At 40.1% G+C, this 16,311-nt stretch overlaps 1 protein-coding gene across 1 annotated transcript; it reads left to right on the top strand.

The window, feature by feature from the left end:
- The first annotated feature begins 2,110 nt into the window (after window positions 1-2,110).
- Window positions 2,111-15,489, top strand: trpv4 (transient receptor potential cation channel, subfamily V, member 4). Its single transcript, XM_085475349.1, has 17 exons — window positions 2,111-2,353; window positions 3,597-3,677; window positions 4,410-4,858; window positions 5,432-5,607; window positions 6,246-6,398; window positions 6,896-7,036; window positions 8,466-8,764; window positions 8,853-9,032; window positions 9,248-9,406; window positions 10,061-10,153; window positions 10,292-10,365; window positions 10,729-10,894; window positions 10,981-11,047; window positions 11,258-11,562; window positions 13,681-13,808; window positions 13,902-14,023; window positions 14,128-15,489. The coding sequence occupies exons 2-17, from the start codon at window positions 3,669-3,671 to the stop codon at window positions 14,226-14,228; spliced, it is 2,622 nt and encodes an 873-aa protein (XP_085331475.1). The 5' UTR covers window positions 2,111-2,353; window positions 3,597-3,668; the 3' UTR covers window positions 14,229-15,489.
- Window positions 15,490-16,311: the final 822 nt, after the last annotated feature.

Genomic DNA, 16,311 nt, shown 5'->3' with positions numbered 1-16,311 from the left:
GGTTTCATGGAGTGACGAATCTAAATGTGACATTTTTAGTTACAGTAACAGAATCAACTTACTTGGATTTCCTCACCGGGATTTTTTTTTAACATGGATTAAGATACAGGGAAGCTTGGCTTTCCAGGTCATGTTGAAGAAAAAGATGGCCATTCCAAATGCTGACTTTCAAACTCATTAGAATTTTATAACCTCAGTTTTTGCCTTATATACTGTGTTTCCACGTTTAATGTTTATACTAAATCGCTGCACTTGTTTCCAATTTTTCTAGCAAAATATAAAAGAAATGAAGGGTGGCTCAAATTTTGTACTATACTAGTAATGAAATACTTTTTGATAGTAATCTTCTCTGTGACCACCAACGACAGTTTTGTTTGTCAATATTTTTACAATAAGACATCTCTATTTTTACAGCAATCTCAGTGCTTGGGCTAACCTTAAATGCTAAAGCTTTTTTACATTATGTGGGGGTCAGTGATAAACTATACACAGTGAAGCAGCTTTAAAAGCAGTAAATCACAACATCAAAAGAAGTGGCTCTTTGTTTTGATAACTGCTCAGACATTCTTATTCTTTTGTATAGCGCCTCATGTTCCTTTTATTGGTCTTGCCACACCCTCCTCATAGGAATTTAGTAAACTCTTCTCCGCTCCATTGTGCGAGTTTGAAGAGTGGAATAGAGTGTCAGAATCTGACAAACTGCTGCTGTGTGAAGGTATGTTGTTTCAGCAGTGCATTCATGTGTTTTTGGCACAGAAAACCAGGTTAACAATTAACTTAACTTTCAATCTCTGCTTTGGTTTAGCATAAAATTAGATGCCTTCAAAATAAAATGAAAATTCCAGAATAGTGTGGTGCAAAAGAAAACAAGTGCAGTGATTTATTGGACTGTGTGCAAATATTCATGGAAATACAGCATATAAGGCAAAAAGCAGACTTTGCACAATTCTATCAAATTTACATTTTTCATCATTGACATGCTGAAAATTGAAGCTGTTGCCAATCAGATGCTTTCCAGATGGTTTTGCAGGGTGGATCAAAGTCTGACTGCACTTTTTTGCTTTCATAATTCATCAGTTTTGACAAGATTACAACATCCCGGCCTGAAACGCACCAAGTTTTTCTGTGTTTTACAGATGGGTGTAGACACTGTTGCACCTCTCTCCCCTGACCTCCTCTGTACATTCTGACAACGATGATTTGAACCAAAAATTTCACATTGAAATTCAGTACTCCATAAGTCCTACCCAGTCCAGTTCTTGTATGATTTGGCATACCTTAGCCTTTTTCTCTCTCTTTCCCTTCCATAAGAATGGTTTCTTGACAGCCACCCTTTCACTGAGACCACCTTGTTAATGCAAAAATACTATTTTGTGCCTGTCAAACTGTGTTATCTTGACATTTTCAATAGATTCAGCTGAGTAAATCAGCACAAATTATATGTTTTGTGACAGGCTGCTATTAACAAAGAGACTAAAGATAGAATTTAAAATAGTTTCTTTCCTAAGCTGTCAAACAAAACACTGGTTGATCCCTTGAGTTAGGTGTCTTTTTATGCATGGAAGGGTCATAGGTCAGTGTTAGGTGGCTTAACAAACAAAAAGCATACTGTACCTGTGAAAATGATATGGTGCAAGGACTGGACTCAAAAAGCATCCAATGTCCAAAGAATTTTTTTAAAAAGACTTTCAGAAAGCCTGGAGAACTATTGCTCAAAACTACTTTTAAAAAATGACATGAATTCTGGTTCCATTCTTTATATTTTTGCTCACTGTAACCAAAATATAAAGAATGACTCCTGACTTTTGCACAGTAATGTTGATATGACAGAATGAGAGGTACTGTAGACATAAAACAAACAAACAAGGAAACAGATAACGTCAGCTCGGAACTGTTGTTTATGGCGGTACAAGAAGAGGAGAAAATTCCTGGTGCACCATAGTGGCTTGTAATGGCATGTAAATTGTGCTCAGGTGTCTTTGTAATTCCAGGAAAAATCCGGAGACTTCAGTGAAGTCAGCCTCGAGCGGCATTGGAGTCAACACCTGGCGGCCACACGTGGTACTTCACCTCAAAACTTCCGTGTTGGCTCCTGCTTTGAGGCAAGGATGTGGTCACTTTGTCCCACCCAAAGTTTGTGAAAGCGGCCGTTGTTCTGTGAGACTTTAGGGCAACTGTTTTAGGTAATTCACTTTCATCTGGATGCCTGGAGTTGCATTAAAGCAGAAGATGCATTCAAGGAGCGCACAGTAGATCAGAGAAAACACGTCCAAACGTTCTATGGGATAAAGTTACGGAGCAGGCTGTAAACATTTCTAAGAAAATGAAAACTGGATTTACTGGTTAGAGGAAGGTAAGGAATATGCCATACTCTTTAACGGCTTCTTCTGCTAAAGAAATTAAAAAATATATATATTTTACTGTATCTGTGTTAGCTGAATAATTAATGAGAGTTGCGCACAAACTTTTTTTTTATAATAATACCTTAGTATAGAAAAAGTGATATGAATTTGTATGTTCATTATTCTTCTTATTAGTTTTCATCATAATTTATTTTTAACGTCGTTTTTGTGCTTTTAAAAATATAAAAATATTTTCCCGTGTTCTTTTATTTTCTCACTTATGAATAAATATAAAAGAGATGTTTGTATTTTTTACGCTATTATCTTTCGAACTCTTAAAATGTATTTCAACTAACGACTTACTCAAAATCATAATTCTAATCTTGTTCTTTTGCTTGCTCTTCTTTCCTGCGCTCGTTTGGCACAGTCGTCACGCTCTGTGGCTCTGGATAATGTCACGTTAGCTCTGGCAAAGCAGGAAATCCCACATCCCTGAGGGGACCCTCAGTGTCACTCACACTGAGAAACTTTTAAAAATGAATTTCTACTTCTCGACCCCATTAATGGATGATATGAGCCTTGGATCAACTTGATGTTTTATGATCCCATCCTATCACTAAACCCTTAGTAAAGCAGTCTTTGCTCTTCGTGTTTCAGTCTTCTAATAATCAGGGGCAGCCTTTTGTTATGCCTGTCTTTTTACCATCAAATGCCCACTGAGGTGTAAAGGCATGATAATCCAGTGTGTCAAAAGGGGCTGTGAGTCATTTCTCCTGCTTCAGTGGGACCCCAGGTTTCTTGTTTGTATTGCTTCTTTTACAGCAGAGTTTGGCTTAGATTGGTTGGCTGTCTTGAGCAAATTCATAAAGACCTGTTTTTTTTTTTTTTTAAAGTCCATGCTGCACAAAGTGTGAGAGTATGCTGCAGCTGTACTGTGTGTGTGCATGTGTTTTGCATAGAGATACTATAATATACGCATCTGTAATAGGAAAACATTCAGAGCATTCATTTACTAAATGTCCCGTGTTAAACAGGAAGGTGGTGTGATTCTGCCTTCTAGAGAAAACACGCTCAACCGACCAATGGGAGTCAAGACTCGTACTGATGTTGGCATTGCTCCTTTTTTAAAGTTTTCCATACATTCCTCCTCTAAACACAGACACTCTTGTTGTATCACTAGGGACATACCGATGTTTCGTCTGTACTCTTGTGCCACTGTTTCACTTGATGCTTACTTTTCTTTGCTCTGCACAGCGCCCACATGCTTCAGCATCATTTCCAGTTTCCCCCCGAAGAGGAATTTGGCACATCATTGTGATAAAAGGGATGAATGAGGTACAGAGCACTCCTAAATGCATGATGTTAAATCTACTTTACGCTTTAAATGTGGATTTCAAGTGCCACTGTGGTAATTGCAGTCTTAATACATCTTCTCTTTAGTCAGAATAATGTGTTGCTGAGTGCAGTTTGCTCATCATATTGTCTAATGTTAAAAGCACTGCTGTGCAGCGTTAAATAAAACTGGCATATTACAGTTTAATTTAACCCTGCACAGCAAATGCCATATAAAGTATTTAATCTGGGGTTTTTTTTTAATGTATTGATCAGTATCTTGGGATTTTTACCAACTTGTTTTTTAAAATTGCATGTCTAATACCATTTCATACAGACAGCATATAAATGGGAGTCACTGACGCCTTTCTAAGGCTTTTACCCTTCAGCAAGCAGCTTTGCGATGGTGACCACTGGAGACTGTGCTTGTGTCTTATATCCTCCTTCCTAATGTGACCTCAGAAAATGGTCAGGTCCACTATAATTAAATACAGCTCAGCTCTCTCTCTTGTAATAGTAAGCAAGAGCTTGAAATAAAATAATAGTAATAATGAAATGACCAAAGATCCTTATCAAATATTCTAGCTGGGACTTTCTTTATTAATATATTAGAAAAAGTTATTTTTCTACATAAATAAACAGATTTAATATTTATCTTTTTGTTTTAAACAAGACCTTTGTGACATTTAAAGAACCTGCTGCTTCCTCACAATATTTTTATCATTTGTATTCCAGGGGCGATCTGCTATCTTCAAAAGGCGGCACCTTGCCTTGCCCAAGGCCAACACCATCAGCTCTGAACCAACCAGAGACACTCTCTCGGTGGATTTGGGAGACAGTGAGGCTGCTCAGCCTGAGGGTGATGGAGCCTTCCCTTTATCTGAGCTCTCACACCTGTTCGAGAGCCAGGATGGATCCCCAGCAACTCAGGACTCGAGTCAGGAGTCAATTCTGGAGCCGGCCCAGCCGGGCCACCCCGCAGACAGCAGACAGTACCTACGGATGAAGTTCCACGGTGCTTTCAAGAAGGGCATATCCAACCCGATGGACCTCCTGGAATCCACCATATATGAGTCAAATGTGGTTCCTGCTCCCAAGAAAGCACCCATGGACTCACTCTTTGACTATGGCACCTACGGAAGCTCAAGCAACCAGAAGAGACGCAGAAAGAAGCTCCCAAGAGGGTGAGAGAAAAGATCTAAGCTGTTCTCAAACTGCAACATTTGTGTGCTTCCAGGAAACATGGAAAATGATTCAAATGATTCAAACATCTCGCCTTAGGCGTTTACCTTTCTGTCGTTAAAATATACTGGATTTTTATCCGTGGACAAAAGGGCTAGTTTGGAAAAGTTTTGTCATTAAAAACAAAATCCTCCCACATTGGCCACTCTGCAGACAGAGGTGTGCCACATGAAGTGGTGCAGTTTGAACACATAGAGACGCACTGTGTGTGAAGCACAGTCCCTAAAAGCCAACAGAGAGCATGTTGTTGTTTCCCCTGCAGCCGCTGAGGTAATATTAAGGCTGCTGTCTGTTCCTGGCTGCCCTACCTGCCCCATACGCACAGAGGTCTATTTATTGGAGCAGTGAAGGCTGTTTGATTGCTTATATAGTTTGTAAGTAAAAAAAAAATCTTAATGTTCTATCAGTGAAATATTAAAAATTCACTGGTTCACAGGGAGTTCCTGCTCTTGTTGGATCATCAGTTCAGTTGGAACATGTAACGCAACGTAAATCCTGTTTCTGTGTCATCTCAGTAAAACAGAGGCATCCTGTGACGAGAGCCAGAGCTCTGATCCTCCAAAAGTCGTGAAAGTATTCAACCGCTGGCTTCTCTTCGACTGTGTGTCACGTGGAGACCCCGCGGAACTCGAGGGCCTGTTGCAGTACCTGCAAAGTAACAACAAGAGGTTAACCGATGAGGAATTCAGAGGTACGTTTTAAGATGCAGTTGATTCATATTTGTTTCCTACTCTTTCTAATGTTTTTGGGGGTTTTTTAAGTTTTGTCAGCTCTGCGCTCAGCTTTGTCCTCCGGCTCCTTTGACCTTTTGCACTTCCTCGCCTCTCCCTGTCTCTATCTGGTTTTGACTCTGACAATATTAAGAGGAAAAGGTGGAATGACGTTAGAGTCTTTGTGTGACCCAGTGCAAAGCTTCCTGTGTGTGTCTGAGGAGCTTTATGTCAGGCAGCACAGAGAAATCACAGCAAACTGTGGCCTCTGTGAGAGAGTTTAAATAGTGCTTTATTTTTAGGCTCAGAATCTCATAATAGCTTGTTTAAAAGGGCTTGTTTGACCCCTGTCTTTAACAGCCTGTTACTGTAAATCCCAAATACTGATTTATTTCCCAAAACTTGGGCTAATTTATCGTGTACATGTTCTGGGGTGTACTACAGCACATCTGATAGGATTGGGGTAGCCTTGGATGCTGGAGGCCTAAAGGGGTATTGGAAGCTTTTGTATCACACTTAGATTAGATTAAATAAAGAAATAAAATCCCTTTCTAAACAAAATATGTCTGGATTAAAGTCTTTTCTTTTTCTTTCTGGTAAACTTTTTTCTTTCTACCAGAGCCATACACAGGTAAGACATGTCTGCCAAAAGCTTTGATGAACCTTTATGGCCGTCAGAACAACACCATCCCAGTGCTGGTGGACATAGCAGAGAAGAATGGGAGTCTCAGAGAGTTCATAAATACGCCCTTCAGGGACGTCTACTACAGAGGTATGAAAATAATCCCAAAACGACCACATGCAGTTGCAGAAAATGCATTTGTGCTTTAAATTAATGTGAATTTTGCGGTTAGTATATAGGGCTGCTGTCCCTTCTTCTTGCCCTGAGTTACAGCTGGCAGGGGAAAATGTGTTTATAGTTAATATGTTTGCAATGTCTTGGAACCCTGAATTGGAGAAATGGTGAAGTAAACAACAACTGTTTACAGTCCAGACACCATTTGTTTGGCTTTCACTCCTTACACTGTTAGCTGTGAGACAGTAGCACCTTGTGACAAAAAATGAGTTGTTAGGTCACTCAGTGTAACCTCTGAGCTTTTACTCCTTTTTGCACTTTTGGGAAATATTGTAGAAGACAGTTACTAAAACTTTGAGCTCCTGAAAACCTGTCCACAAACCCAACCCTTACTCCACATTGATTTAATTAACACAAAGCAGTGGTATGACATAACGTAATATTTCTTCTGCTGGGTTCGGTGGCGTTGTCAGGCCAGACAGCGCTCCACATTGCCATCGAACGACGCTGTAAGCAGTATGTGAAGCTGCTGGTGGAAAAGGGAGCTGACGTTCATGCCCAGGCGAGGGGACGCTTCTTCCAGCCCAAAGACGAGGGTGGTTACTTCTACTTTGGTAAAGACCTTTGTAAGCACATAAAAACTTATGTGCTTCTGTTTTTCTACTTTTAGCGCACCTATTCCCAGTCCCAGTCAGCCACACATACAGAGTCCTGGAAATGCATATAATCTTTATATAATTGGGAGGTTTGTTTGAGGTTTGTATGACTTCACCGGTCACATTTTCAATTTCCACTCTCACTGCTTTGCTCATAAGCGGTTATTCAGCTTTTTTACAATGCAGAATTCACATCAGCGCAACGCAGGAGCTGCCAAGATCAAGTAGTTAACGCATGGAGTATTTTTCTGGCAAATAAACAGCTGTTTCCATGGAGAAATGAAGTGACATTTTGGCAGAGCCAATACACTCAGGGTACTGCTGTGGTCCAGCGGTGAGCTCCACCTTTACCTCTACCCAGATTTTTTTGACATATTGAGGAGCTTTCATTAGTCACGCTCTGAAAACACATGAAAAGACGAACCTTATGTCAGCTGTTCAAGGACTGCATCCAGTGAAAGGTGTCTGTGTCCTGCATTTGAGAAATGTAAACATCCTCTGCTGGTGCAAAGCACCTCATTGACCTGCTAACAGCAGTAGGGGAACTACATCAGAGCCGGTAAAGTAAACCCAACACTGCCCTCTGCTGGGTAATGTTCAGATTTTACTAAGGGACAGCATATAACAGGTTTGACATCAGCTGTGTGAAGTACCCAGAAAAAAATGTCTTTATATACATGTTATCATTTTTAATTGCAATCGAACAATATAAATGATGCACATTGTTTTTCTCCTAAAACGTCAAAAGACAAGTAGATTTGCTACATTATGGGCTCTATTTTTACTTTTATTTAAAAATTTTATTGTATTTTTTACCCAAACCAAATTTAAAAATTGTCTGTATGGTCACAATCGAGCATCACACTCCTTACTCATCAAACAGGGGATGATTTCTATTTGCACTTAGCATGGCTGTCATTCCCAAATCCCAGCGTGTCCGGGCACAGTGTGAGTAATTTGCTGCGGAGCTTTGCAGTGAGGTGTACAGGAACCTGGCAGGGCTGATGGCTAATGGGATTTAGACTCACGCTAACACTCTGCATGCACCCGTGCAAATCCATGAAGAGGAGCGTTTCTATGCGGGGTGACAAAGTAATCTGTCACCCATGGCAACGGCTCATTTTCAGCAGCTGCTTTTGGCACTCTGGCCCCATTGCGCCCCTCCCTCAAACAACTGCTAATTGTGCTGTTTTCATAGGGGGGATTTAAGTCAGATCTTTGATCCATGTTTTGTATGCTTTGCAGGGACATACAGACACCAGCTACAGTTCCTAATTAACCCTCCTGTTGGTTTGCTTATTTTTAATCTGAAATGCAGCTTTCCTAATAATCTCCTGTGATTTCAGAATTAAGTGAACACACACACACTCTCTGTCTGTTTGCCCAGGTGAGCTGCCTCTCTCTCTGGCTGCCTGCACGAACCAGCCTGACATAGTGCACTACCTGACGGAGAATCCACACAAAAAAGCTGACCTGCGACGCCAGGATTCACGTGGAAACACGGTGCTGCACGCGCTGGTGCACATTGCAGACAACACCAAGGACAACACGCGTTTCCTCACAAAGATGTACGACCTGCTGCTAATCAAGACTGCCAAGCTTTACCCAGACTGCAACCTGGAGACAGTGCCGAACAATGATGGCATGTCGCCTCTCATGATGGCTGCCAGATTGGGCAAGATAGGGGTAGATAAAATGTTTTAAGCATCATTTTCACTTATTATAGAAAGTCCAAATCAAAGATGCTTAGGCCACCTTGTTCATGTTCCTCCAGATTTTTCAACACATTATCCGACGTGAGATCAAAGACGAGGAAGTTCGTCATCTGTCCCGTAAGTTTAAGGACTGGGCCTATGGTCCAGTGTACTCCTCCCTCTATGATCTCTCTTCACTGGATACATGTGGCGAGGAGCCATCTGTGCTGGAAATCCTTGTCTACACCAGTCACAATGAGGTAAACAAAGACAGTATTTTCTTAGTTTTTTTCTTTCAAAACTTGAAATTAAGGTTTTTGAGCCCACCGTTTGATTATTAAAACATCTAAACTAAGCATAAAAAATACACGGGAAACCTGGCACATTGTATACATATACAAATATCAGGATTTATTTATGTTTTTATGTTTTCATCACATCTATTAGCATCATGTTTTTGGTCCTCTGTTGTCAGAACCGCCATGAGATGCTGGCAGTGGAGCCCATCAATGAGCTGTTGAGGGCCAAATGGAAAAGGTTTGCTGCTGTCACTTTTTACATCAGTGTGTTCTCCTACCTCATCACCATGATCATATTCACCCTGGTGGCTTATTACCAACCAACAGATGGAAAGGTAGGTGTGAAATGACTGAAAATGACTTTTCAAGACACCACTTGAATATTTTCATTTATCATTGCAGGGATTTAATTTTATGTTCTGTCTCATGTATAAAATACAATGTATCCTCTGCTATAGCAGCAATTTTATGTCCCATATTTGCTCAGTTCTGCACTAACAGGAGTTCAGTGCTCTACATTATAAGAATATTTACTTTTTTGGGGGTGCGGGGGATCTGCTTCCCTGCCAAGAGGCAGATAAGGAGATTGATGGCATTCTCATATCTTTACAATAAATATTAAGCTACAGGCAGCTGACAGTTATCTTTATTTAGCATAAGCAGGAGGGAAACAGTGAGCATACCTCTATCCAAACTTTGAAATGTGAAACTCCAGAGTAAAATGTGACAAATTGAAATCTTACGGGGGATTACATGCTAATACTAAACTAAGATAAAAGCTGCAGGCTCGGGGTTTATTCTGATAGATATAAGATTGATAGCAATCTTCTCATCCAACTCTCAGCGAGGAAGTGAAGCCACATAGGCCTCCAAAAAGATAAACTAATCCTTTAATTTTTGGTCATAGTCACTTTTTTCCTTATAAACATTCTGCATATGATGCTTTTCTTGTGTGTTTTGCTAAGATGTTCAGATGTTCTTCCTTCCAGCCTCCATACCCACGTACCACATCGTCTGACTACTGGCGGATGGCCGGGGAGATTGTCACACTGGCATCAGGAATCTTCTTCTTCCTCACAAATGTTAGTGTGTGCCCTCCGACCTCTTGTTATATTCTGACCATCGCTTGGTTGATGCTTTCTCCCAGTCTCTTTCAGCCTGTTCAGCAGTGTTGTTGTCACTGTGGAAATGTTTCTCTCACTTTTTTTTTCTTTTTGCAGATTAAGGACCTCTTCCTGAAAAAGTGCCCTGGGGTGAAGTCTTTATTTATTGATGGATCCTTTCAACTGCTGTAGTAAGTCTCCATCCTCTGTACTCACAGGCTCTGATCCTCACCTCCGCTATATCGTTTGCTGGCTTTTACCCGAGGCAAATTTCGCATCCTTTTAATTGAGTCATCTAATTAATTTGTCAGCCTCCTCGCTGGCATGTTTTATATTTTAAATCTTTAATTAAACCCATGATCCAAACACAGAGCAGAGGATGTCGAGCATCCTCTCTGAACTGTGTTGATTTAGATCATTAGCCGTGATGTATACATTCTGTTAAAATGCCAAATGCCAGCAGTCGTATCTTCCTGCCATCATCCCTACTTCAGTATTACACAATTCACCAGTGATACTGGTTTACTGACAAAGTTATTCTCTGTCCTCTCTAGCTTCATCTACTCTGTATTGATCATAGTCACAGCTGCTCTCTACCTGTCTGGCATTAAGGCCTACGTCTCTGTCATGGTGTTTGCACTCGCCCTGGGCTGGATGAACACACTTTACTTCACCAGGGGCCTGAAGCTCACGGGCACCTACAGCATCATGATACAAAAGGTTAGACTGTGAAAATGGACAGCTAATTAAAAAAATGCAAGACATCCAAAGGCTTGTGTGTGTCTTAACATTTGTTTTCTTCTTAGATTCTTATCAAGGACCTTTTCAGGTTTCTGCTGGTGTATGTGCTCTTCATGATCGGTTTTGCATCAGGTAAGCTACCGGGACAACAGCACCTTGAAAAAAATTATACAATCGTCACACTTTTAGTAACTGCTTTCAATCCTTATGATAATCACACATTCTGCTGGCTGTAGCATCATATTTATAATAATCAGACTGGTAGAACTTGCCTCTCAGGTTAATGTTCATGTAAGTGCTCACAGACTCTTAGCCAACCTGCCTTTTGTTTCCATCCCACAGCCTTGGTATCTCTGCTGACAGTGTGCCCAGTGTGTAACGGTAGTTGCCCAACCGACCAAACAACCTACCCTGCATGCAGGGACAATAACACTTTCAGCACTTTCCTTCTGGACCTCTTCAAGCTCACCATTGGGATGGGAGACCTGGACATGATCTACAGTGCACAGGATCCAGTCGTCTTTCTCATCCTGTTAGTTACTTACATCATTCTCACCTTCGTGCTGCTACTCAACATGTTGATCGCTTTGATGGGGGAGACAGTGGGTCAGGTCTCCAAGGAGAGCAAAAAAATCTGGAAGCTTCAGGTGAGTCAGTTGTTTGTGGAAGCCGACGAAAAACGAGGCTCATTTAAACATATAATTTAAATGGAAAAGAAATGAAAGCCTTATAACTGCCAGCAGGGGGCGACGCTTCTGCTAGCATAAACGAGTTTGATTACATAGAAGCCAATGAGAAAATAAACTTCCTGCACTCTGGATTTTTGACTTTCCTAACACATTTGTGGTCTCAGTGTCTACTGACAAGTTTTATTTTAAAGAGCATGATGATTATTTAAAATTATAGAACCATAACTTACTGTAATACAAAGCACCTCTGTCTGTGTCTTTCTTCTTTTTATTTTGTCTGCCCGCTCCTCCTACATGATCAACCAGACTTGAGCACAGGTGCATCTTAGGCCCCTGAAGGTTCTTATCTAACTCAGCTATTAGCACAGCATCATGTTGCCCAGTATCTGCCTAGCAACAGACTAAAATGCTTTCATTTCCCCCGTTTTTTTTAAATTTCTTTCTGTTTGGACTACTGTAGCTCACTTTATGTGGGGGTCAGTCAGTCGTTGCTCTCACGTCTGCAGCTGGTTCAAAATCCCGCAGCACAACTCATAACAGGAACTTGTAAAAGAGAACACGTAACAAAGTACTGAGATCCAGGAGGAAGCTCAGAGCCTTTTCTATTGTTGCTCCTAAATTATGGAAAAACTTGCCCTTGCACATTAGAGCGGCCCCTTCACTGTCCACTTTTAAAACATGTCTTAAAACCCATTTTTATTCTTTGGCTTTTGACCGTAGTGAGACTTAGTTGTTTTTTTGTTTTTTTGTTTTTTTTAAATTAAACCGTTTATTAACTAACTAGTTAATTATTTTACCTTTTTTCTTCTTTAATTTGGCTTTTATTTTTATCTAATGTAATTGTATTATTTAGTAATTTAGTACAGCACTTTGTGTCAGCTGTGGTTGTTTTTAAAGTGCTTTATAAATAAAGATGATGATGATGATAAAATAACCTGTTTTAGCATTTAGGCACCTATAACACCTTATATGACCATTGTATCATTTTTCATTTCACCAAACTAATGTCATATTTAAATCCAGAAAATGGTGTATATTATTACACCATCACTTTACTTGGCAACCACCTAGCAACAAGCTCACACCTGTTTTTTGGCTTTAATGTACCTACAACACTTGATGAAAGCACTGAATCGTATTAAATTCACACAGTAACGTCTCATTCATATCCAGAGAAGTTGAATTATACATGCATAACAACCACCTAACAACGGCCTAAAATGACCCATGTTTAGTGTATGAACACCTGCCACCCGTATTTGGTTACTTTCCTCGTTGTGATTAAACATATCAGTATGCCAACAGCACAAACGGATAAAACGACACGGTAGCATGGGCATACACTGGTGGAGTCAAATAGATGACAGAGTTCAGAATATGACTATGTTGTGATTAAGAGGGCTGCAGCATCCCTCAAACGTGTCAGTGAGATCAGGCTGCAGTTCATCCTGTGGAAATCTTCAGTTTGTGAAGCATATAGTTGCCAAAGATTTATTCTCTAGACATAATTATAATAACATGTACAAATTTTTTATGGCAAACTATCAAGAACTTCTTGATATTTATTTATACATAAAACAGGGACAATAGATATTAACATTGCTTTAAACAAAAATGCAGCTGATGCAGGAGTTCGCTAGTTTGCAGACCTTGTCCCTGGTTAGACACAATATGTCAATACAAATATAACTCAAAAAGCAGCAAATAATAATAATATTGATAATAATAACAGACAGCATCTACTACAAGTAAATCCAGCATTTAAGAACAATTAACAGTGATAGAAGACCCATTTCTGGGATCCCAAATGTACTTTTTTTAGGCTATAATTTTACCTTTACTTTAAAACTTATGAGATCAGTTCATGTTGTTATTTTTGGTGGCAAAGTGCTCCAAATCTGTGAGTATTTAACTGTAAACGAGCACTGACAAAATGTTGTGTTATATTTCCCTAATTTACAACCACCAGTAATTAAGCTGCCCTTGTGGTTACAGCTTTACTGCTGAATTTCAAAATCTGCTTTGTTATGATAGTTTCTGTTTACTTCAAATATTTTTCATAATTTGTACTCCCAGTGGGCAACGACTATCTTGGACATCGAGCGCTCGTTCCCGGTCTGTCTTCGCAAGTCTTTTCGAGTTGGAGAGATGGTGACGGTGGGGAAGAACTATGATGGCACACCTGATCGGCGCTGGTGTTTCAGGTGATCTGTCTGATTCGTAATCTGTGCCACTCAACAGCGCCGGCGCTACAACTAAGAAATCTCATTGCTAATGGGGTCCTTTTATGTAATCAGGGTGGACGAGGTTAACTGGTGTCACTGGAATCAGAACCTGGCGATAATTAACGAGGATCCGGGAAAGAGTGATACCATCCAAGCCAACGGGTTGCAGCAGGGCGTTAGAGCTTTGAGGAGAGGTGAGAGATTCTCGTTGCATTCTCGTGGTTAAATAAAAAGACAGATACAATGTACACTCATCTGGACCACACATTCATTTAATCTTCCTTGTTATCGGCCTTAGATCGCTGGTCCACAGTGGTCCCGCGGGCGGTGGAGTTGAGCAAAGGCTCTCAGTCTCATGATCTCGCGGTGGAGATGGAGCTGCTGTCACCCAGGCACTGATTCCCGCAGATGATGAGTGCTGTCCTTGTGATGAGGAGACAGCAGAAAGCCATCAGCATCAGTGAAATCACTCTGCAGGGAACGATTTGGCCAATAAGTGTACTAATTTGCACGCGTCTCCTGTGCCTTTTGTTCAGAAAAGCTGTCACGAATATAAAAGCAGCACACTCTGTGTAACAGGACAGACGACATGCAGAGACACTGGATAAAGAATTGCCGAGTTAAAGACATTAAATGCTGTTAGAAACTAACCCTGAGACCAAAAAAGGATAACAAAAAATGTGTTTTGTAAGCAGGGAGCTGTAATTTGTTTTGTACTTGTCACATAAGAATGGAAAATCTCAAAAAAATGTACTGTACCTCCACTTTTCAGACATCAGTGTCAGAATACTCAGGGATATAAGAAAGCGAGAATATTTCAGCATTTACAGTGCCGTATACTTTCGAAAACACAATCGTAGCAGGCTAGCAGAAGCATAATTACAATATTATTGCATTTTTTGTGATAGTAATAAAACTTTGCACCTATATTTACAATAAGAGATACTTCTTTATGAAAACATATCAATAAATATTTATAGACTTATAGAATAGAACTTTTTCACTTTTAATTTTCTTACTGTGTTTTGCAAAGTCCTCCCCCGTGTGTTCTTAATTACGCTCCACATGCTGATTTAAATGTTCATTTTCTAAAGTGTAGGGGAGCAGTGTCTGCAAAGAGGACACATCTATTATAGAAAGTCTATTTCTTTCCATTTTTATATGATATTAATTAAATAGTTTCCAAACTTTGACAATCTCAGGCTAGGAATTCCAGCTTAGGCAGACACAGCCGTCATTTGGACTGAAACACTATTTACATTATTACACGTATACAGAGACATTATTCTGAACATGGTGGGCATGATGAGCAGGTTATAGTTGTCAAGCAAGTATGCAAATGGAAGACAATAGCCTTCCGTGTTCTTTTGCAGCTGGGGTATTTGCATAATCAACTCTCAGTCCCTCCATTATGTACTTCCCCTTATTTGCTGCAGTGTTTTCATTGCAATTGGCTCCTTGCCCTATATAGCTTGTTTTTAAAAACACTGCTTGTTTGTGTTACTGCATTACACAACAGCTGATGGGCTGTACATTTCATTTTCACTTATTCATTACTGTTAAAAGTCACATTATGTTTACATTTCCAATCTATGACTGTTCATTTTTATACTGTTTGTACGTTGCTGCACAGAACAGTAAACACTGACTGTGTTTTATATGTTGTTTGTCTTTTGGGTGCTTTTTCTACAGAAAATACTTTCCAGTTAGGTTTTGAATGATTAAAAATCCATGTTGCTATTTTACTCCCAAAGGTAAATAAAACCTGACATTAGACCACAGTGAGTGAGACGACGGTCTAATGTGGTTTAATCCATCTGAGGAAATGCTGAAAGGATTCCTTTTCTTCTGTGCCAATAATTGCTATCAGTTTATGACTTCTGTTGTTTAGTTTGCATTTAATAATAGTCCCCAGCCACTTTATTAGTTACACCTTGCCAGTACCTGATTGGACCTCTTATGTCTTCAGAACTGCCTTAATTTTTAATGCGCAGTTTCAACAAGGTAATCTTCAGAGATTTTGGTCCATGTTGATATGATAGCATCACACAGCTGCTGCAGATTTGCCAGCCGCACATCCATGATGCAAATCTCCCAAAGGTTCTCTATTAGATTGAGATCTGGTGACTGTGGAGGCAGTCAGTAGCATAGTGAGCTCATTATAATCCTCAAGAAACCAGTTTGAAATGATTTGAACTTCATGACATGGTGCGTTATCTCGCCGGAAGCAACCATTAGAAGATGGGTACACTTTGGTCATAGAGGGATACAGATGGTCAGCAACAATACCAAGGTAAATTGTGAGGTTTGAACAATGATAAGGAGTTCAAAGCATGCCAAGAATATATCCCCACCCCATTACATCACCAGCATCAGCATGAACCATTGATACAAGGCAGGATGGAGCCACGTGTTCATGCTGTTTATGGTAAACTCTTATCCTACTATTCAAAGGTTGCTGCATAAATTCAGACTCATCTGT

The sequence above is a fragment of the Copadichromis virginalis genome, linkage group LG12, assembly GCF_057382275.1.
Source record: "Copadichromis virginalis isolate Kocher_CV1m ecotype Utaka linkage group LG12, C_Virginalis_male_GT1.1, whole genome shotgun sequence".
NCBI classification, from domain to species: domain Eukaryota; kingdom Metazoa; phylum Chordata; class Actinopteri; order Cichliformes; family Cichlidae; genus Copadichromis; species Copadichromis virginalis.
This window is presented reverse-complemented; position numbering and strand designations above follow the sequence as displayed.

Coding starts and splice junctions, on each gene's coding strand:
- trpv4 (XM_085475349.1), top strand. Junction 8,765..8,852: donor CCAGATTGGGCAAGATAGGG/GTAGATAAAATG, acceptor ATGTTCCTCCAG/ATTTTTCAACACATTATCCG. Junction 9,033..9,247: donor TCTACACCAGTCACAATGAG/GTAAACAAAGAC, acceptor CTCTGTTGTCAG/AACCGCCATGAGATGCTGGC.